Source organism: Oreochromis aureus, linkage group 18, assembly GCF_013358895.1.
Source record: "Oreochromis aureus strain Israel breed Guangdong linkage group 18, ZZ_aureus, whole genome shotgun sequence".
NCBI classification, from domain to species: domain Eukaryota; kingdom Metazoa; phylum Chordata; class Actinopteri; order Cichliformes; family Cichlidae; genus Oreochromis; species Oreochromis aureus.
In genome coordinates this window covers 2,920,272-2,933,325 of record NC_052959.1, presented here as the reverse complement: position 1 = coordinate 2,933,325, position 13,054 = coordinate 2,920,272, and the positions used below count along the sequence as shown (strand labels likewise).

The window sequence follows — 13,054 nt, the reverse complement described above, 5'->3', positions numbered from 1 at the left end:
AACCACACTTGACATGCAACTGAAGGTCCCTCCCCTTCTCTTCTCCTGTCAGACTAAGCTAGCTGGAGAGGCACAGGCTAAGTATGAGCGCGAGCTAATGCTTCATGCTGCTGATGTGGAGGCTCTACAGGAACTGAAGAAAAAATTCCAACAAGGAACAGCACAAAAGATGGAGTTAGAGGAGGAATTAAAGAAGACCACCTCCCTCCTGCAGGAGAAAACTGCAGCCTGGAGTACAGCAGAGAAAAAGCTGAAGGTAGGACAACAACCCAAAAATCTTAATTGGGCAAGATAACATCCCTCTTTTCACACAGGTCTGAATAACTGTTTAAGGTATATAAAGTTAAACAAACCACGTTATGAATCTTAGTTTAAGAAAATTAAAATGTAATTAGAAGACTGTTTCTGAATGATCGTAACAGTCCTTACTATTACTGTCATTCAGGAGGATCTGTCAAATCAGAGTCGTCGCTGTGAGGAGTTGGGAAAGCAGAATTCCCTCCTGCACGAACAAATGGATGAAATGGCTGCTAAGAGCCGGCAGGTGCAACAACAACAGCAACCACAGCAGCTTGACTTGTCATTCAGTGAGGAAGGAAAGACCACTGAGCAAATACTAGAAATACTCAGGTACTGCAACACGAGCTGGTTGATCAGTGTTTGTGTTATTGTGTATTGAAAGTATTGAAATAGCTGACACTGCGGTTTATTTTATAATAGAGTATGTAAACATTGTTACCTCAGAAGCACCTTATGATGAAATGAAATTGTAATAATTCTTTCATTATAAAACTTTTACTTGTTCAAAGTAGAACTGAGTGTAAAATGTGCATTTGCGGTGCAGGTTTGTGCGGCGGGAAAAGGATATCGCTATAGCACAATGTGAGGCGTCTGACAGAGAGGCTCTTCGTTACAAACAGCGAGTGGAACACCAAGAAAGAGAATTAACGGAACTACAAGAAACCCTGAATGCTGAGAGGGAGAAGATGCAGGTATGAGTTGGGGGAGTGTTTGATCTGTTTTACCTTTCATCAAATAACGTATCTTGATCCATGCTCAATCATCCAGGTAAGTAAATTCCAAGAAGTCACTTGAATGAGTGATGAGATGTTTCTCCAATTGAAAACGCTACGTCCAGATGAACAGAATCAACCTTTTGGGATCAAATAACGTAGTCAACTAAAAGCTGGTGTATATGGTGTGGTGACTGTAGATTAGTTAGATTAGTGAAGCTGTGACACCAATATAGTGGGAGGTCCTGGTTTTTGTTGCCGTTAGAGTCACCTCTTGCCTCACTTGAAACACCATAATGCTGTGACTTTAGCTGAGTAAATGTAAATAACATCAGTTTGCTCAAAAAACAAAACAAAACAAGTTATTTTTGGAGGAAAAAGAGGCCTTGATTAATATTTGAGAATCTACTAAAGAATGAAGAGCTTCATTATACTTTGTAAAACTTTGCTTCCACAAATTTGTTATTATACAACTTCTTGAACACTGTGAGGTTGATAGTCAGTTCAGAAACTTGTATTGTAGGTACAAAACTTGTATTGTAGGCTAAATCCATACTGGATTTAGCCAGAAAGAGTGTTTTTTTTAAATAAGCACCAAGTAGGATGCTAGTGTGACTTTTAAATGTGCAAAGGACATAATAGAGAATACTGTTTGTTACTGCTCTGTATCTGTTTCTTCCTCTTTGTCAGGCTACAGCAAAAACTCTAGTCCAGCAGGAAGAGCAGCTGAAGAAGATGGAGACTATCAGTGCTCTTCAGAAAACCAACAAGATGCTGAAAATGGACCGAGATAAACTGGAGCAAGAACTGCAGCAAGCTCAGGCTAAAGTGAGTTTGCAGCACTGCATGTCACCATTTGTCTTAATGTTTGTCTTGGCCAGTTCCACCTTTTTTTTCTAACTGTAACCTTTCTCTCCAAGAGCTACAACTGACAAAAATAACTTATCTTCAATTAGGGCTGCACGATTAATCGTTAGAAAATCGCGATCTCGATTCATACTTATGTGCGATCTCATTTCCAAATGACAACGATTTAAAAAAAAAAAGAAAAAAAAAGAAAGACGATTGTGCCGCATTTTGATCCGGGACGTAATCTGCATGAAAACAAGCGCTCACTCTTCCTGCTCAACAAATGACAAGGGCGGAACCTTATACCACGTGATACAGAAGCTGTGCCGTGATGCTCAAATTGGCAGGGAAAAAACAACGGAGAACACGTCAGGGATGACGAGAAAGTGACAGGAGAAAATCCGTCCCGGTCAACCACACAAACATCAATAACGGGAACCTTACAGCGCTTCCCTATCCGGTTGTTCAGTCTGACGTCACTGGCCGTGTCTGGCCCTAAACTCCGCTGCAGGTTCATATATCAAACGATCACTGTGGCATTCCTGAGAGTTGAAAAACTGTCTAAAGTCTTTCATCTTTAATAAAATGATCAGTGTTCTGCTCTACCAGGTGTAACAATTGAGTTTAACATCCAGGCATCCATGAAAATGGAATTTATGACATTTAACGGCGTTAGAAGTTAGCAGGAAGTTAGCTCGCTAGCTTCTATCTAAATACAATATAGCATGTCCTGACTGAGGGGTTTTGGAAACAAATTCAAACGTACAGCTCTGCTATCACTTCCAACATAAATGAAGACAGAAAACTAAACAGCAGTGACGTTTGTAGGGTTACTGAAGTTTGGCTAGCTGGTATATAATGAAGTGCTACGTGACCGCTAGCGACACAGCTATGTTAGCATAATATAAACAAGCTAACTTTTTTTCCACTCGATAAAAGTTAACGTGAGTGTTCTCGGTGGTCAGGAACAAATGTAATCGCATGGCAGGATGCTGTAAAAGGACTAAACCTCAGCCAGGAGAACAAGTGAGATAATCCATCCACAATACGAGGTTAGTCATTCATATACTGCTGCATGGGCTGTGCTGTAGTTACATCCTAAGGTTTTAAAAACTGAGCTTAAATAAATGATTAGCGGTATTAAAAGCCGAGGGAGGTCAACAGTGATCACTGACTGTTTTATGAGCTTTTTGAGATTAAATAGAAGAAAATACAAAATATTAAACATGTTAACAACACAAAAGCCATCAATCATGATCACCAATGAGAAGTAAATAGGCTTTGACTGTGTCAAGTTTAAAGACGTTGTAGAACCTTCGGCACCACTTTGTAAAACATTTAAGTTAGTGTTTGTATATATTTGAGCCTGTGTGTATAATTTTGTCCCTGTGTTGATTTCTTTTACGTCATTAAAAGATGTATGCTGTATGTCAAATTTACCATCACATTCATACCCATGATGTAAACTTCTGACCACAGCTGTAAATGTTGACTCGATGTCGACTTCAGGATTCTACCATGCGTACAATACAAAGGCAACAAGAAACGTGAAAAAATAAGCCAGGCAGTCAAAAACTATTTGCACATCTGTATATAAGGTGCTTTTTAAACATGCTTTAACAGAGCATCAGCTGTTTCTTCTGTCATGGCAATGATCATTAACTGGCAGCGAGATGATTAATTGTGTATGCCATTGTCACTAAGAAAGTGACAGATGGCTGAAAGTCCTGAAGATGGCTTAATTCAGGTTTTGCTACTAATCCCTATACCGTGTGTTTTATCGTCTGCATCCCAAATCAGTGCCCAACTGAGGACCCACTTGGTGCAGGAATGGGTAATATGGCCCAAACATGATATTTCAGAGTATTCCCACGATACCAATAAATTTACCAAAAGCCATATTAAACGCAGACTACTTTAGGCCCGGAAGTAGGAAGTCATCACTTAACAACCGGATACACGTCGAACTCCCGCAGGCACAAAGAAATTACGGAGGCTATTACTCATCACCTGACCAAAGATATATCAACACTGTGCAAAACGAGGGATTTAGGAAAATGATCAACACCCTAGACAAACGCTACACAGTGCCGTCCCGCAACTATTTTTCTATTGTTGCACTACCTGCTCTATACACGCAGTGTCAAGCAATGGTGGAGACGGAATTTCAAGCAGTGCAACATTTTGCGGCAACCACAAAATGTGAGGCATTTATTGTTTTTATGTTCAGTTTCAACTGTTACGAAGTTGATGTGCAGTTAATAAGTGCAATAAATATTTATATTGGAAAAGAAAATCGTGAGAGAATCGTGATCTCAATTCTAAGCAAAAAAATCGTGATTCTCATTTTATGCAAAATCGTGCAGCCCTATCTTCAATGCATAATATTTAAAAAAAAAAAAAAAAAAAGATTGGGGGAGATTGTAAAGTTCAATCTGCAATAATAAACAACTGAAGAGAAATTGCTCTTCTACTAGAACCAAGTTCAAATAACATACCCCCCTTTACCTGACATACTTCACCTTAAGCAGTTGCAGCAAATGTCTATAACAAAATGTTGTGGAGTCAATTACAATACAGATCTTCACTACAGCATACCCGGAAGCCTACTGCAACTACTCTTGTGTACTATATATACCCCGTTGGTCACTTTTTGTGCTGCTGCAATATTATCAGGCAGTCACTTCTATTTATACCCGTCAATAAGGGGCAAGAAGCCGCTGCTATGTTCTCCTGAACAATAGATACCACCGCTCGGGCAATATCGCCACATAAGCACTTGTATAGGAAGGGAAGAAGTCAAAACCAGAAGAAAATATTTTTTTCCACAAAGTTTCAAGTTTTCAAACTGTAGCAATATCTCACTGTAATTGTATATATCTCTAAGCTTCTGTACTGGAATGTCATTAAAATGGTGGTAAAAAACCAACACGATCGTATACTTGTGTCTTCAACCCAGCTTTGCAAAGTGCCAAGTTACAGAAATCAAAAAGTGCACATCAGCTGAAGTGACACAAATACAGAGAGTCTGGTGTCAAATATGCAGCAAGCTTTAAAACGCCCAACGTTGTGTCTCACCAGGTCACCAAACTCCAGTCAGACATCAGCCCTCTGCATCACTCTCTGTCTGTGCTGTCAGAGAAGAATGGCTCCCTGCAGGCTGACAAGAGGCTGTTGGAGGAAGACCTTAAACGATTAAAGGCCAAAAATCAGGTAATGCCACTGTATGGAGGAGGTTGAGTACATGTGTAAATGCTTTTTCTTTTCTCTCTCTCTCATTTCTGCTACACTATAGTGGTTCCATAGTGTAGTAGTTTATACAATACAATCAAAAGATTCAGAAGATTTGTGTTTTTTATTTTTGCAGCAACTGATCAGCCAACAGAAAGACGGTGATGTTGAGGAGAGACAGAAACTCACTACGGAGAGAGAGGCTCAACAGAAGCGCATCACACAGCTGGCTGAGGAGACGGCCAAGCTGAAGGCTGAGCTGGCCAGGTAGAACAACACTCACAGGCTTACACCTGTTAAATACACTAACGCCACAAAGGTGAACTGAACGCAACTGAGTGCATATACCTACTACGTACTTTCCCAACTCTAGTTTCTTTTGTGTGGTTTGTACCAGACTTTTTCAGTTTTGCTGAGTGATCGGAACCTAATTTCCAGCAACTCAGTAGAAAATTGATCAATACATCCAACAAAATAACCTTACACAGATGATTATGTGTGAATCAGATCCAGTGCGAGTGGAAATTTAGCTCAGTCGCAGCTACATGGCCTCAGAGAGTCTGTTGCCCGCCTGACGTCCGAAAGAGACTCTCTGAAGAAAGACTTGGAAGCAAAAAACAACGACATTGTGGAGAAGAATAAGACCATCACCCAGGTGAAGAAGATTGGACGACGCTATAAAACCCAGTACGAGGAGCTCAAAGCCCAGCATGACAAGGTGCGGCGATAGGTTTGTGGAAACGGTTTGGACCCATTGAGTGTGGAGAACAACTGCAATGGGGATTTCTGTTTGTCTTTTCCAGCTGGTCAGTGAAACAGCTACTAAAGCAGGAAGCGAGGTGGCTCCAAACCAGGAGGTGCAGCAGGAGTTGAAAAAAGCTCAGGAGCAGCTCAGCAAGACTCAGGAGGAGCTGAGTGCCCTGAAAGGAGAAGTGCAGAAAAAACAGGAGGAGGTGAGCAAAGTTAAACATGACCAGCGCAAGTCTTTATTTTTTTTCCAATTTAATTTTTATCATATTTACCAAAAAATAAAAAAGGCCATGGAGGGAGTATTTAAGATATTTGGAACAATAGTTCTGCTCTATGCATCTAGATCAATTCTTATCCAGTTAATCAGCAGTCCACCCGAATAATAACTTTGATACTTAATGATTGAAGTCAATTCAGAGCAAAAAAATATCTCCTAGTTTTATTTATCACACATAAATATCTGTGATATACATACAGTGGCTTGCAAAAGTATCAGAACTTTTCCACATTTTGTCACATTACAGCCACAAACATGAATCAATTTTATTGGAATTTCATGTGAAAGACCAATACAAAGTGGTGTACACGTGAGAAGTGGAACGAAAATCATACAGGATTCCAAACATTTTTTACAAATAAATAACTAATCGAGAATCTGTGGCAAGATCTGAAAACTGCTGTTCACAAACGCTGTCCATCTAATGTGACTGAGCTGGAGCTGTTTTGGAAAGAAGAATGGGCAAGGATTTCAGTCTCTAGATGTGCAAAGCTGGTAGAGACATACCCTAAAAGACTGGCAGCTGTAATTGCAGCAAAAGGTGGTTCTACAAAGTATTGACTCAGGGGGCTGAATAATTACGCACACCCCACTTTTCAGTTATTTATTTGTAAAAAATGTTTGGAATCATGTATGATTTTTGTTCCACTTCTCACCTGTACACCACTTTGTACTGGTCTTTCACGTGGAATTCCAATAAAATTGATTCATGATTGTGGCTGTAATGTGACAAAATGTGGAAAAGTTCAAGGGGGACGAATACTTTTGCAAGCCACTGTAAATATCTGTGATATTTATGTGTATTGAGACACACAGAGATGCAATAGTGGTTCTGTTTCTTTTAGTTTAATTGTCAGTTTTTCACCAGGCCCAGAAGTCCCTGCAGGAGCTGGAGGGAGCCCAGAAGGAAAACCAGCAGCTCAAGGAAAAGGTCCAGGAGGTCCAAAACCAGCTGACACAGGTACAGTTTGACAAAGTTAGGTGAAACTGCCTACAAGTCTTTATTCAAAGATGGAAAAATGAACACCATATTCAGATAGCTATCTGTGTAGATTCATCATGCCATTGGCTCTGTCATCTCTTTGATTCTACAGCTCCAGTCCCAGCTGTCCCAGACCCAGACTCAACTGCAGCAGAATCAGAACCAACTAACCCAAAATCAAAAAGAGCTTCAACAAGCTAAGAGTCACACCCAGCAGGTGAGCATTCTTGCCGGAACAGGGATTTTACCTGTTTGCTAGATTTGTGGTTGACCTTTTATTTATTTGGAATATTGATCTAAAGACTGTTAATGCACATGAGCTCCATCACCAGATCTAAAAGAATCCCAGCCAGTATTTGAGAATAGGTCTACAGTAACCAGATTACCTGCTTCCTTTTTCTTAAAGGTGCAGAACCAGTTAAAAACAGCTCAGTCTCAAGCTCAAGCCCGTCAGAACCAGATTCAGCAGCTCCAAAGGGAGCTTCAGCAGGCTAAAGAAACCCTTCAGCAGAACCTCACCAGTCAGAAAGAGCTTCAGCAGACCCACCAAACCAACCAACAGAGCCACAACCAGGAAATCTCCAGCCTCAAGTCTGCTCTGAGCCAAGCAGAGAGCAAGGTGAGCAACAATTATTAACAATGTGAGGTCATGTGATGACCCCCCCCCCAAGTCTGTGATGTCAAAGAATTATCTTTTTTTTTTTCTGGTGCTGATATGCACCAAAAATATTTACATCCCAAAACAAATTCTTTGCACATTTCACATCTTCATGTAATATTTGTGTAAATATTGTCCCAGTATGATAAAAGGCTCAGTTTACATCACAGCTAATGACAGTTTACTTCTGCAGTCAGACAGCTTGGTGATGAACATTCTTCTTTTAACATGTAGTATTTTTGTCATATTTGCAGTAAACTAACAAGTAGTTTCTGTATCTGTGCTTACCTCCTAACAGGTGACTGATATTCAAGGCCAGTTGGAGAGCTTGCAGAAGGTTAGGAAAGAGATCAACATCATTCGATTAATTTTCAGTGGATTAGTAATGCCAGTCATTTCTCCGTGTCCCCTTGTATTTTTACCTCTGTTATGTGATCGTCTTCAATCAAAAAAAACAATCATTCAACGTGGTTTTCCGTTTGTGCTAAACAGATAAAGTTGCAGGAAGACTGAATCTGACAAATTGTTAAAGTAGTGAGTGAAGGTTTTGTTGGTGTGGCCAAAAAGGGTAGAGCAACAAACATAAAAACCAGACTTTGACATTGACTGTGGTTTGTGTGAAACCATTAGTAAATACAGGGTTATTTGGTTTACACTTAACAACTGTCAGTCAGAGTTTGGTTACAACAACTACTTGGCTATTTGTGAGAAAAGGTCCTAGTTTGTGTTAAAGTACACTTCACAATGTTATTTTAAAAAGGCCTTTCTACCAGACAGACCTAAAGGGAAACCTTTCCCACGAGCAGTCTTTTTTCCCAAAGTTGTAAAGTCATGACACTGAATACTCAAAACAGTTTGTTTGTTTTTTGCTTTTTTACTGTAATCATCTAAACGCTAACCAAGCAAGTAGTCAATCTGAGGAAGAAGACTATATTAGGAACTATGAGTTGTTATTGTGCTATCTACTGTACAATATAAAGTGCCTTGAGGCGACTTTTGTTGTGATTTGGCGCTATATAAATAAAATTGAATTGAATTGAATTGAATTGAATTAATTAATGTCCTCTTCTTTCCTTTAAAATTTTATTCAACATAATACTTTTTTCTCAGTGAAATTTGGAGAAAAAAATTAAGGCAATTCAAATGTCTCACATAAAAAGGTATTTTAATCTTTTTGGCACGTTTACCTCTCCTTCAGACGGTTGTTGAGCGTGAAGCAGACGTAAAACATCTGAAGGAGCAGCTAACTGAAGCCAAACAAGCTAATGAAGCAAGCCGAACCACACAGGCCAGCCAAAACCAGAGTTCCCAGTCTGTCCACTCAAGTGATGCTAACGCAGCTGCTGAGGCTAACCAGGCACAGCAAGAGGAGCTTGCAAAACTCAGACAGGAGGTATCTGAGAATCCTACATACTCCAAACTACATTCTAGTCAAACTGTCGTTTGATTTCCCTCCATAATCGTTTAATGCAAGCACAGTCTCTTATGTTGAATTTTACGCACTAAATTAAAATTAGATGTCGTGAAAACAGTTTTTTTTTTTTTTTAAAATGAATGTTTTCTCCAGCTGTCCGAGAGTAAAGTCAGAGAGGAGCAGCTCAAACAGCAGATGGCTGACAAAGAAGAAAAAACAAAGAAGGCCTTCCTGGGAGCCAAGACCAAAATCAACCAACTAAACAGTAAGCTCAGAAAAACACTATAATGTGAAAATCTGCTGACAAATATCACCAAACAAACAAGCAAATATGCTTAGCGTGACTAAAATTTGTGACTTGCTTCCTTTACCTTCAGGTGCTAAAGAGCAGCTCAGTCAGGAGGTAGAAGAACTGAAGCAGAGTAAAGAGGAGCTGGAGGTGAGAATGAATGCCCTCAAATCTCAGTATGAAGGACGACTTCTTCGGCTGGACAGAGAGCTTAGGGAACGGAGAGAGACACAAACGCACTCTGACACCAGAGAAGAAACACAGGACCAGAGTGGAGCTAAGGTACAGGATGGACTTGAAGGCACACATTACATAGAGCATGTTTTGAAAAAACTCACCCTTTTCTTGTTATAATTGTCTATAGGTATGCTAAAACTCAGATTTGTTTTTTTAATGTGCATGTATGTTTGTATGTCGCAAAATTAAGGAAGCCAAAGTGGTATAACAAAAACTTTCTTTACAAGCTAAGATGAAAATATTACAGAAGCAAAGTGTGACTGACTGTGCTAGACCAACACCAGAAAGAGAGCATTTATTATGGATAACATAACCCAGACACAATATACATCATTTTGCTTTATTACAATAGTATTTCTATTAATATTTTAATATTTTAATTTTCAAAATGTTCCAAAATTCAAACGTGAAACCTTGTTTGTCTTAAAATTGAGGTTTTAACAATACAGATATTTTACAAATGGTTATATTTTTAAAATTACAAATTGTATGCTTTAAGTATTTGCAAATTTCTCAAAATATGTTTTTTTTAAAAATACTCTGGAAACAGTATTTTACAACTTTGAGAAAGGTTTTTTTTTGGGGGGGGGAGGAATTGAATTTTTTTTTTTGTCTAAATTGCAGCTGTAAAAAAATTGCAGTTTTTTCTTTATTAGTTTGCCTTGGCTTTGCTAAATTTATTTCCATCATGTGATTGTGGTAATGATCAAGAACACACCTGTTTGTCCTTAGGTGGGTGATCAGACGAGGTCTGCAGACCAGAGACAGATATCGTTGAAGAGTCCTGCACAAGACAGAGGAAGGTAAACTATAAATTGCTCTTTATGATTGTGAACGTTTCATACAATGTCTAGTCAGTGGCCGTAATGAGGCTGTAGTTTGATGAACTTAAAAACCACATTACAAAGAAGCTAGTATGAACTCTCAAAGCCTGAAAGAGAGCTTTTATAAATGTAGAACAGACACAACAAATCGCTTTTCTCCATCAGTTCCACTCTGTCTGAGCCTCCCACTGCCAACATCCGACCCACCCCAAGTACTCCATCTCCTAGCAACAAGCCGAGTCCCTCTCCTGGCAGCAAGGCCACGCCTCGAGCCAGCATCCGTCCTTTGGTTACCCTGGCAACTGTCCCTGTCCCAACACCTATGGCCACAGTAATGCCGACCACACAGACTGAAAGCCAAGAGGGTAAGAACAAGAAGGCCATCCATTCAACAATTTTCTTCTAGAAGAAGACAACTGAAATAAAAGTAGATCTCTGCTGGAGATGCGCTTTGAGATTTTAAAGCAGTATGTGTCAGTATATGTCAAAGTGAAATGTGTTTCTCCTAGCAGTGCTGATGAATACATCAGCCTCTGTGCACTCTACCAGCTCCAGTATGGTGAATGCACCCACCTCCATAACTCAGCCAAGCAGCACTCAGGCCACAGCGTTTGTTCAGCCCACTCAACAGCAGGCAGCCAGTCAAGATGCAGGGCCCAGCGTGGAGGTGGAGCGGCCATCTACATCCTCATCCCCCTCCTCTCTGAATGTAACAGGTCAGAAAGAGAAGCCTGAAACTTTACTCACAAAACACATCAACAGTAAAGAAACAAAATATAGTACTGAAAATGTTGATGGCAAGATTCTTAACTGAGGTCCTGGTGTGTTTTTGTGATGCCACTAAAGCATCTTCAAAGCGAAGCAGAGATGATGATGAAGAGGAAGAAGAAAGCAGACCCGAGAGCTCACACACCTCTCCAACCACCAAAAAGCTACGCCTCAAAGCAACAGCAGCAATGCAGGTAAACACGAAAACCCAGAAACTAGAAATAAAAGTGCTGTCATTCTGAAACTGTTAGTTCTAGGGTATCTTATGTTGTGTAAATGCAGAAATGCTGATTAAAGACAGACCTGTTCCAGGCCACTTGAGTTTTGCAAACTGATGAAAGTCTGGGAATTTTAACTGATGTCACGAAGAAAAGTCCAAACCTTCCTATTCGATATCTGCAGTAGGAGTCATATTAACCTGTTGTGTCAAGAATACATCTGTAAAACCTCAAAAGCTTGGCATGACATTATCAGTTGTTTTGTTGTCTGTGTGAGTGTGTTTAATACATGTAACTGAAACTATGGCACTTGGTGTGTTTCAGGTGGAAGGTGATGAGGAGATGGAAGGAGAGCTCAGGGATGAAGAACGGCAGGATTCACCAGATGATAGTCAGGTATGTTGTCAAGTCAACTCTTCTGGTTCAAGTAAATGTTCGTTGTCATATGACCTTAGAACTTAAAGTTAGTGGCTAGCTGATAGCTAGTTATCTCTGCTGATTTCTGACTGCAGAGATGCTTTTGAAAGCAGCTACTTTACCTGATTTTTCAGCTCTAGCCACTGAAAAGGCTGCTTCTGGATAGTTTCTTCAAATGCACAGTATTCAGGCCTTTGGTTCATATTTCCACTGCCAAGTTACATTTAAGATTTCAAATGTACAGCATGGTGAATAATTCACAATTATAAACCGTATTTGTGAAATGGGTGACTAAAAACTGTCTTGTGTAAGTTGTAACATGCAGTGGGTGTGATTTGCATCTATTTTGCACATCTTGTTCAAAATGGGGTGTGCAGAGAATATTTACCTTAAACACTTGCATGATGCCTGTTATGATGTTGGAATGTAAAATGCAGTGTTTGTGGTTAAACTTGAAGTAAATGCACATAAAAAAATAAAAAGGCTCACACAACTGAAATGTCTTGTCAGATTGTTTGCATATGCCCACAAACAGGCCTGCAAAGGTGTGTGATAAGACCTGATTTTTATGTTTGGGATGTAGGAGCTCCCAGAACAGAGCTTCCCAGTCTTAGCGGGGGACGACAAGGAAAGTGAGGAAGAGGGCGTGTCCCAGTCTGTTCCCACTGACCTGATGTCCTCCCAGGGCTCTGCCATCATCCGAGATGTGATTGTGATCGACACCGACAGTGAGAGCCGTGAGAGTAAAGATGGAGAGGAGAAGGAGGAGGAGGAGGAGGAGGAAGAAGATGATGAGGTGCTGCTGCTTGTCACTACCTTATGCAAATGTTTTGAGTTTTAATCTAATGTTAACTTCTAACTTTGTCTGTTAGTATAAAGAGGAAGAGGATGATGATGAAGATGACGATGCTGCTGACAGCGGAGTGAGGGCGGGAGAGGAAAGTAACGAGGAGAGCGGAGAGGCCGAAGAGCAGAGTCGGGAGGAGCTGACAGAAGGCACTAACACTGAGGAGAGTGTGTGTGGAGCATCCTCAGGCTCACAGCACCCCAGTGAGCCAACAGCCAGTGGTGAGCACCAAAGCCATCTTACATCTCATTTCATGCACGCTCCTCTCAAAATCACAACC

At 40.3% G+C, this 13,054-nt stretch overlaps 1 protein-coding gene across 5 annotated transcripts in view; it reads left to right on the top strand.

Annotated features, from left to right (window-relative positions):
• The window catches only part of LOC116316798 (nucleoprotein TPR-like), a 35,249-nt gene that overhangs the window by 16,741 nt on the left and 5,454 nt on the right, over nt 1-13,054 (top strand). For 4 of the 5 annotated variants that reach the window (XM_031735435.2, XM_031735434.2, XM_031735430.2 and 1 more), the window contains exons 25-46: nt 53-256; nt 446-630; nt 845-992; nt 1,704-1,841; nt 4,944-5,075; nt 5,230-5,360; nt 5,601-5,811; nt 5,897-6,046; nt 6,989-7,081; nt 7,215-7,319; nt 7,509-7,721; nt 8,059-8,097; nt 8,959-9,153; nt 9,328-9,439; nt 9,552-9,745; nt 10,433-10,503; nt 10,690-10,889; nt 11,034-11,240; nt 11,371-11,486; nt 11,835-11,906; nt 12,511-12,723; nt 12,800-12,995. In XM_031735435.2, the coding sequence (XP_031591295.1) occupies nt 53-256; nt 446-630; nt 845-992; nt 1,704-1,841; nt 4,944-5,075; nt 5,230-5,360; nt 5,601-5,811; nt 5,897-6,046; nt 6,989-7,081; nt 7,215-7,319; nt 7,509-7,721; nt 8,059-8,097; nt 8,959-9,153; nt 9,328-9,439; nt 9,552-9,745; nt 10,433-10,503; nt 10,690-10,889; nt 11,034-11,240; nt 11,371-11,486; nt 11,835-11,906; nt 12,511-12,723; nt 12,800-12,995 (3,325 nt within the window). The remainder of the gene's footprint in view (nt 1-52; nt 257-445; nt 631-844; nt 993-1,703; nt 1,842-4,943; nt 5,076-5,229; nt 5,361-5,600; nt 5,812-5,896; nt 6,047-6,988; nt 7,082-7,214; nt 7,320-7,508; nt 7,722-8,058; nt 8,098-8,958; nt 9,154-9,327; nt 9,440-9,551; nt 9,746-10,432; nt 10,504-10,689; nt 10,890-11,033; nt 11,241-11,370; nt 11,487-11,834; nt 11,907-12,510; nt 12,724-12,799; nt 12,996-13,054) is intronic. The other variant, XM_031735432.2, reaches the window with a different exon arrangement.